Raw genomic sequence first — 9,817 nt, forward strand, 5'->3', positions numbered from 1 at the left:
TGTGTCTCTGTCCCTCCAGTAATTTTCTATTATTCTAAAAAACCCTCAAAGTTTGTGATGGTTAGTAGCAGCCCTGGGAAACAGCACCTACTAATGCTTTCTGCATCAGTCATCCGATCATTACCATGACAGTTGCCAAATGGTGATTTTCTAATTACATAATTGCTTTTACTTGTGAGATGTCATCTTATTTTAAGAAAAAGCTGGTTTCCCATGTATTTATTTATTCCAGATGGACTTTTAAATTCCTATTCTATCCAATAGATTCAAATTTGTTTTGTACTAATGTCATTTTGAAGACCTTTGATCTTTTTTTTTTCCTCTTTTCTCTTTGGTACCAGTCCTAGGGCCTGAACTCAGGATCTATGCACGGTCCTTTAGCTTTTCCCTTAAGGCTACTAACTGAGCACTACATCACTTCCAGCTTTTCAGTGGCTAATTAGAGATAAGAGTTTTGGCCAGGTGCAGTGGCTCACACCTGTAATCCTAGCTACTCAGGAGACTGAGATCTGAGGATCGAGGTTCAAAGCCAGCCTGGGCACTAAAGTCCGTAAGACTCTTATCTCCAATTAAACACCAGAAAACTGGAAGTTGTGCAGTGGCTCAAGGGGTAAGGCAGTAGCCTTGAGCTAAAGAGCTCAAGGACAATGCCCAGGCTCAGAGTTCAAGTCCTACGACAAAGGAAGAAAGAAAGAGACAGAGAGAGACAGAAAGAGAGAGTGAGACAGAGAGAGAAAAGAAAAAGAAAGTGCTTCACGCTTTCCTACCTGAGTTGGCTTCAAATTGTAATCCTCAAATTTCAGCCCCTTGAGTAGTTAGGATTGATTACAGGCATGCACCACCAGTGCCTGACTCGGATGACTTTTTATAATTCACTTCATTTGGAAGGGTAGTAAAAAAAATACTGATCTGTTTTACAACATGTAATTCTATAGATTTAAGAAAAATCAGAAATTGCCATAGACACAATAGACCATGTTAACTTCTGAACTAACAGAAGGGAAAAAAAGGGAACCATTGATATATGACAAGGAAAAAACAAGAACACTGTAGAAACACACTAAGAAAATGTGAAAAGGACTAGTAATAAGTTAAGCAGAATAAAGTCATATTAAATCTCAAATTGAATTTTTAACTATGTTACTTATAAAAATGACGCCCCAAAATGGAAAGACTTGGAAAAAATCATATTAAGTGAAATAAGCCAGACCCAAAGGAACATAGGCTCCATGGTTTCCCTCGTTTGTAATAATACACACCTAGGATTCTCCTAGCAGAGGATCATAATAGCTCAAAACCTATGTACATATGATCATACAGGATGAGACTAAACGAAATGAATTCCAAGATATGGAAACAAAAGGCTTATCTTTGTGATTGTTCTTCTTAATGTACTATGTGAAGTTATTTTTTTTTTTTTTTTGCCGGGCTTGGGCTCAGGGCCTGAGCACTGTCCTTGGACTTTCTCAAGGCTAGAGCTCTACCACTGGAGCCTCAGCACCACTTCCAGCTTTTTTCTATGTATGTGGTACCAAGGAATCGAACCCAGGTATTCGTGCATGCTAGGCAAGCACTCTACCACTAGGCCAAACTCCTGGCCCCTGAAGTTATTTTTTTTAATCTTTTTTTCCCCTTATAGTTAATCTCATGTGGTTACTCTGACTTTGTTACCTGGTATATTATATATACGTTTATTTTACATAAACGTATTTGAAATAGAGAAGGGAAGGGGAAAACAAGATGATTGAGAGGTGATGGGGGAGAGGGAAAGGGGGACAAAAACATGAGAAAGGGTATCAAGGTTTGAGAAATAAAGCACTCACTACCTGACAAATGTAACTGTAATCCCTCTATACGTTATCCCAACAGCACAGTAAAAAAAAAAAACTATAGAAAAAGTGACACCCGGGCCGGCAGTTTGGCCTAGTGGTAGAGTGCTTGCCTAGCATGCACAAAGACCCAGGTTTGATTCCTTGGTACCACATACTTAGAAAAAGCCAGAAGTGGTGCTGAAGCTCAAGTGATAGAGCTCTAGCCTTGAGAAAAATCCAAGGACAGTGCTCAGGCCCTGAGCTTAAGCCCAGGACTGGCAAAAAAAAGAAAAAAAGAAAAAGAAAAAGTGACACCCTAAATTAATTCAGAAAGGTAAAATTTTAAAAGAAAACGAAGATATATCCAATAACATAAATTGAAAGTAGTTTGTAAATGTACAGATAATCTAACATACATTGATGAAGCTTTACCAAAATGGAGATGCTTCTCTTATTTGCTTCTTGCATTTTGAATACACTGTGTGATTCAAAGTAAAATCTTGGGGAAAATAGTATATCATTTCCCTACTTTAAGAAATCACTTTTCTGTTCAGTTCACTGTTATATTTCTAGCATATAACATCTTGCAAGTACTAAACATATTCTATATTGGCTGAACACTGAAAATTTAAGACTGTGAAAAAAAGAACAGCAGTATATAATTAAATATATCTTTTTATGCTGTAGTGTAAGTGACCTCTTCATCACCAGATAATAAAAATAGAGCTGAAGAAATAAGAAGTAGAGTTACACATTCTATTTTAATCTTTGTTTGGAATATCCAATTTATTTGCATATGTCTCTTTCCATGGTGCCATGTTTTAGTTTTTTGAGTTCAGACCTGATTTGCTACAACTTTCTTTTTTTTTTTTTTCCTTGGTGGGGGGGTGTCAGCCATGGGGCTTGGACTCTAGGCCTGGACTCTGTCCCTGAGCTCTTCAGCTCAAGGCTACCGCCCTACCCCTTGAGCTGCAGCCGGTTTTCTAGTAGTTAATTGAAAAGTCTCTCACAAACTTTAGTGCCTGGATGGCTTTGAACCATAATCCTCAGATCTCAGCTTCCTGAGTAGCTAGGATTACAGGCATGAGCTACTATGCCCGGCTTTCCCTACAAATTTATTTTATTTTTAAAATTTCATTGTCGAGGTAATGTATAGAGGAGTTAAAGTTACATTCGTCAGGTAGTGGGTGCATTACTTATACATTGCTACCCCATCTCATGATTTTGTCCCTGTTGCCCTCCCCCACACCCCGCTACAGATTTCTTAGTTAAAAATCCTCATTGCCTTTTTTAAATTCCTCATTGAATTTTTGACAAGCAATGCATTTCACTGTCCAATACGAGCAGAAAATACCTACCTTCCATCTTTCAGAGTGTTGACGATAAATCGGTTAATCTGGCAAATACAGTTGCTAGACAATTGTTCCTGCTCAACAAGAGAGTTCAACTGGGTTGCCAACATGAAAGCTGAAAAGCACAGACATTATTTTAGCCTCTGGAACATTTCAGTCATAAGAATATGAGAAGTGAGGGGGGGTGGGGGGTTGGGTAATTGGGACCAAGACATGTGAAAGAGTATCAATGTATGTGAATTAATGCACCTTCTATCTGGCAAATATCATGTAACCCTTTTATTAATTACAATAAATAATATTAGGGGCCGGGAGTTTGGCCTAGTGGTTAAAGTGCTTGCCTAGCATGCATGAAGACCCGGGTTCGATTCCTCGGTACCACATATAGAAAAAAAAAGCCGGAAGTGGTGCTGAGGCTCAAGTGGTAGAGCTCTAGCCTTGAGAAAGTCCAAGGACAGTGCTCAGGCCCTGAGTTCAAGCCCAGGACTGGAAAAAAAAAATATAAATAATATTAAAAAAAAGAAAAGTGATCCCAAGGAAAACCAATGGCTTCCATGCACGCTTACTGAAGTTATAACTAATCAAGAGTGCATAATGGAAATATGGTATAAATCAGCTGTATTTCTCAAAGGGCCTCATCATTTTTCTGTCTTTCAGGTTCATGAAAAATACTCCAGTCATTCTAAGTCCTTTACATTGTGACTAGAGCTAGCAAGCAAATATTCTATAAATTTCATCTTCCTTTTAAAGCTTCCAACACAAAAATAAAACCCCTCAAAAGACAAATACAGGACAGCTAACCCATCACATTCACTAAATGCCAATACCATCCTTAGGGAAATTAATCAAAGAAAACATGGAACACCGGTTGGAGAAAAGTAATTAGGCTGAATGGCAGCTTTCCACTCCATGCAGTCTATTGTTAGAATGAACTCTGCCAACTGCAATTCTGCCTCAATAAGGTACACAGTAAGAAAGTGTGGAGGACTGCAACAATGCCCCCAAATTACTGCCCTCAGTGTCAGTGGGCCTCTGTCATTTCCCTACTCACAGTTCCCGCACTCATGCACCATACTCACAGGACAGTGTGTTCAATCCATCACTCATAAGTAGCCGGTAACGAGGTGGACTATTCCCTGTAGTAATAGCACGGATGTTCTAGGATAGAAAACTTGATTCATTAGCCAGGTTTTCTGCCCAATCTCTAGAGAAAAGTAAACCTAAATGATGGCAAAGTAGATTGTCATTTGTTCAAGACAAAAAGAATTTTGCCTTGAGTTTCGGCCCATTCTCCCGATACCTACATACAAAAAAAAAAAAAAAGCCAACTGAATTGGATGATTACCCCCACCAACTTCTCCCCACGAACATTACTAAAAATAATATACTCAGGCGGGGCGTATGGCCTAGTGGTAGAGTGCTTGCCTAGCATGCATGAGGCTCTAAGTTTGTCCTCGGTACTACATACACCAAAAAAGCCAGAAGTGGTGGTTCACATGGAAGAGAATTAGCCTTGAAAGCCCAAGGACAGTGCCAAAGGACTAGCCAAAAACAATATATTCAAGTACCAGTGGCTCACAGGAGGCTGAGCTCTGAGTATCATGGTTTAAAGCCAGCCTCGGCAGGCAAGTCAATGAGTAAAAAAGCACAAGAGCATGAGACCAGTTCAAGTGCCATTACTGGCATACAAATATATGAATATATATACACATACACATGCACGCATACACATGCACACGCACGCGCACGCACACACACACACACACACACACACAGGAAACACAATTTAGAGGAAAGAAAATCCCACCACATTTGAGACTGAAGGGTTAACTGAACTCATTTTTTTCTCTCTCTGAAGGTCTTATGGATGGACAGAGCAGGTGTAAGGATGGATAACACTGTAGTCTCCTAAGCAAGGCAAAGCCTTAAATCTAACACTACAAACTAACTTCAGCCGGCATTCATTTTTAAACTAACTTTGGCTAGCATTCTACTTTCCTTCAGGATCACAGTGTAGACTGGTTTATTTCTTAACAAAGGAAAATTGTATGTCTTTCATCAAACATAATTTGTGTTTGTATATGAACCTATAAAATGTTAGAGCAATTGTAGGTACTTACAATGACTTGGAGGATGGGTTTGATAGAAGTGTCTCCCTGTTGCATTATGGCCTGATAAAGTAAAAGCATTCTTATAGGATATATATTCAAATCAATTAAAACACATTTTTACAGTATGGCACTTGTAATAAGCTATAGATAATATTGTTCAAAGAGCCCATTCCGTGCCAATCATTTTTAAAGTCTAAATTATCCCTAGACAAATCATAAAAAATGTATTTTCAAACAGAACAAAGAATATTTGTTGCTAACAATACAAGTCTTTTCCTGTGAGCACTCAAGACTTTTATAAACAAAAGCAATAGCTTAAGCCTATAATCCTAGCTACCTAGGAGGCAGAGATCTGCAGATGGTGGTTTCAGGCTGGCCTAGCCATAAAAGTTTGTTGGATATTTCAAGAATAATGCTTAAAGAGAAATTTACAGCTTTAAATGCTTCCAATGGAAAAATAGACCCAATGTCAATGATCTAAAAACTTCTACCATAGGAAGTTAGAAAAAGAATAAATTAAACCCAAGTACAGAGAAGGAAGGAAATAAGAGTCTAAATCAATTAAACAGAAAATAGATAAGTAGGAAAAAAAAGTATCAAAATATTGTTGTTGGAAAAAATCCTTTAGTTTATATGCTGAAGAAAATATATTTTCAGGGGTCTGGGAGTTTGGTCTAGTGATAAGAGTGCTTGTCTAGCACCCAGGTTCAATTCCTTGGTACCACATACATAGAAAAGCCAGAAGTGGTGCTGTGGCTCAAGTGGCAGAGTGCTAGCCTTGAGGAAAAAGCTCAAGGACAATGCTCAGGCCCTGAGTTCAAGCCCCAGGAATGGCAAACAAACAAACAAAGAGGAAGGAGGGAAGGAAGGAAGGAAGGAAGGAAGGAAGGAAGGAAGGAAGGAAGGAAGGAAGGGAGAAAAAAAAAGAGGAAAATATATTTTCAGGGGCTGTGAGTTTGGCCTACTGGTAGAATGGTTGCCTAGCATGTACAAAGCCCTGGGTTCGATTCCTTGGTACCACATATATAGAAAAAGCTGGAGTGGAGCTGTGGTTAAAGATGGTAGAGCACTAGACTTGAGCTGAAGAGCTCAGGGAGAACACCTAGGTCCAGAGTTCCAGCCCCAGAACAGACCAAAAAAAAAAAATTATATATATATTATCTGGAATGAAGAGAGGCATCATATAAATATTACATATAAGTTGAAAAGATAAATAGCTGAGTGCTAGTGACTCACTCTAGTAATACTAGCTACTCATGAGGTTGGATATGAGAATTGCAGTTCAAAGCCAACTCAAGCAGGAAAGTTTATGAGACTCTATCTCCACTTAACCATTAAAACGCTAGAAGGGGAGTTGTAGAGCACTAGCCTTGGGCCAAAAAGCTCAGAGGCAATGTCCAGACCTCTGAGTTCAAGGACCCAGACCAACAACAACAAAAACAACAATAACAATAGCAGCCAGCCGGGCACTGGTGGCATATTGCTGTAATCCTAGCCACTCAGAGAAGGCTAAAATCTGAGTCTCTCAGTTTAAAGCCAGCCTGGGCAGCAAAGTCTGTGAAACTCTTTTTTTTTTTTTTAAACTGCAGTCACTTTTTAATTTATTTATTTATTTTATTTTTGCCAGTCCTGGGCTTGAGCTCAGGTCCTGAGCACTATCCTTGGACTTTCTCAAGGCTAGAGCTCTACTACTTGAGCCTCAGCACCACTTCTGGCTTTTTTCTATGTATGTGGTATCGAGGAATCGAGCCCGGGTCTTCATGCATGCTAGGAAAGCACTTTAACCACTAGGCCAAACTCCCGGCCCCAGTCTGTGAAACTCTTATCTGTAATTAGCTTCACTTCCAGCTTTTTTGGCTGGTTAATTGGAGATAAGACTCTCAGGAACTTTTTTACCTGGACTGATTCTAAATCAGACTCCTCAAATCTCAGGTGCCTGAGCAGCTAGGATTACAGATGTAAGGCTACCAGTGCCCAGCTAAAAATAATTTCTAAGTCAAAGAACGAGAATTATATCACTCTTGAACAATGGCACAAAAATCCTCAATGAAATACAAATCAATCAAGCTTAGAACTATATAAAATGGGTCATGTCATGACCAAGCAGGATTTATCCTAATACAGAAAGTTTTACTCAAACCCCCAAACCAATGTAATTTGTCACATTAATGGAATAAAAAAGAAAAACTGCAGTGATCTCAGAAGATACAGAAAACACACTAAACAAAATTCAGCACTTGTTTATTTCCTTCCTTCCAATTGTGCAGTTATTGGGATTTGAACCCAGGGGCCTCATGTTCTCCTTTGGCTTTTTCACTCAAGGCTGGCACTCCATCACTTGAGCCACACCTTGACTTCCAGCTTTTTGCCATTAATTGGAGGAAAGAGTGTCACAGACCTTTCTGCTTGGCCGGCTTGGAACTGTGATCCTCAGGTCTCAGCTTCCTAAGTAGCTAGGGTTATAGGTGTAATCTAGGTGCTGGCGGCTCTTTTCTTTCTCTCCCTCCCTTCCTTTCTTTCTGCTTTTTGTCGGTCATGGGGCCTGAACTCTAGGCCTGGATGCTATCCCTGAGCACTTCAGCTCAAGGCTAGCGCTCTACCACTTGAGCCACAACATCACTTCCAGTTTTCTGGTGGTTAATTAGAGACAAAGACTTTGGTGCCCTGGCTGGCTATGAACCAGGATCCCAGATCTCAGCCTCCTGAGTAGCTAGGATAACAGGCAGGAAACCACCTCACCCAACTTTTCTTTCTTTCTTTCTTTTTTTCTCTTTGGTTAGTCTGTATTTCTTGATATTGGCAATAAACAACTAGAAAATGAAATACTCTAAAATGCCATCTAAATACCAAAATCTTCCAGGCACCAGTGGCTCCTGCCTATGAGATTTGAGGATGGCAGTTCAAAGCCAACCCAGTCAGGAAAGTCTACGAGACCCTTTTCTCTAATTAACCTCTACAAAACTGGAAGTTGAGCTGTAGCTCAAAGTGGCAGAGTGCTAATTTTGAGCAAAAAAGCTCAGGAACAGTGCCTATGCCCTGAGGTCAACTCCAAGACAAATAGATATAACAAATACAACAGACAAATAAATACATTAATACAAAAAAATCCTTAAGGATAAATTTAACAAAATATACAAAAGATTTGTACCACACAAACTACTATATCAAGCCAGGCACAGTGGCTCACGGAAATGGCACTGTAGTTCAAGGGGTAGGCAGTAGCCTTGAGCTCAACAGCTTGAGGCCAATGCCTAGGCCCAGAGTTCAAGCCCAAGGTGGGGGTGGGGGGAAAGCCACTCTTGCCTGTAATCCTGCTACTCAGGAGGCTGAGATCTGAGGATCTGGGTTCAAAGCCACTCTGGGCACTAAAGTTTGTGAGATTTTTATCTCCAATTAACCACTAGAAAACCGGAAGGGATGGAAGTGGCGCTGTGGCTCCAAGGGTAGAGCAGTAGCCTTGAGCTGAAGAGCTCAGAGACAGTGCCCAGAGTTCAAGCTCCACAACCAACAACAACAACAACAACAACAAAAGAACTCAGGGACAACACCTAGGCTCTGAGTTCAAGTCCGAGGACAAATAGACGGACAGATGAAGAGAGAGACAGACAGACAGACAGACAGACAGACAGACAGACAGAGACAGAGACACACACACACCACCTTACTCCATACTTCTGAAAAAAATTAAAGAAAATCTAAATGAAGAACTATACCATATTTATGATTTGAAAGATAATGCCTATAAGATGCCAACTGACTGATCCATAAATGTAATCACAATCAAAAATTCAATTAGGCTTTATTAACATGGGCTGCCTCTGAAATGCAGAGAAAGGAGAATCAATATAATGATCCTGAGAAAGAAAGGAAGCTAGGGAATTTACATTGCTAAATTACAAGATTTACTACAGATGTACAGGTTTCACACTGATACAGTTTTATGTAGCATTAACATATAGATCAACTGCAGAAAAGAAATCCCAGAAACAGATTCACACGTAAGTAGTCAATTGATTTTGTCAAAGGTAACAAAGTAATGCAGTGGAACAAGAGAATCTTTTCAACAAACAGTGCTGTTAATAACTGAATATGTATAGTGCATAGCTGGGCACAAGTGGGTCATACTTGTAATGGGTCATACTTGTAATCCTAGCTTCTCAGGAGGCTGAGATCTGAGGATTGTGATTCCAGCCCAGGCAGAAATTTCTGTGAGACTTTTATCTCGAACTAACCACCAAAAAACAGAAGTGGAGCTGTTTCTCAAAGTCAGAGTGTTAGCCTGGGCAAAAAGCTCAGGACAGCTCAGGCCCAGAGTTTAAGCCCCATGACCAACAACAACATAGAGGAAAGTCAAACTTGAAACATTTCACAGGTCTGACAGCAAAGCTAAAACTATAAATCTGGAAGAAAATCTGGTTCAAACCCAACCCAAACACTAAAGAACGTGAGACTCTTATCTCTAATTAACCACTAGAAACCCAGAAGTGGTGTGGTGGCTCAAGGGGTAGGGCAGTAGCCTTGAGCTGAAGAGGTCAGGGACATT

The 9,817-nt window shown here is 39.9% G+C and overlaps 1 protein-coding gene across 1 annotated transcript in view; it reads right to left on the reverse strand.

Annotated features, from left to right (window-relative positions):
- The window catches only part of Rpa1 (replication protein A1), a 45,935-nt gene extending 40,606 nt beyond the window's left edge, over window positions 1-5,329 (reverse strand). The window contains exons 1-3 of the mRNA XM_090350431.1: window positions 5,284-5,329; window positions 4,243-4,321; window positions 3,170-3,278 (exon numbers count right to left, since the gene is read on the reverse strand). Of these exons, the coding sequence (XP_090206557.1) occupies window positions 3,170-3,278; window positions 4,243-4,321; window positions 5,284-5,328 (233 nt within the window). The 5' untranslated portion in view covers window position 5,329. The remainder of the gene's footprint in view (window positions 1-3,169; window positions 3,279-4,242; window positions 4,322-5,283) is intronic.
- Between the last annotated feature and the right edge of the window lie 4,488 nt (window positions 5,330-9,817).

The sequence above is a fragment of the Megascapheus bottae genome, chromosome 17 (genome assembly GCF_031878675.1).
Source record: "Megascapheus bottae isolate mThoBot1 chromosome 17, mThoBot2.hap1, whole genome shotgun sequence".
Taxonomy (NCBI): Eukaryota; Metazoa; Chordata; class Mammalia; order Rodentia; family Geomyidae; genus Megascapheus; species Megascapheus bottae.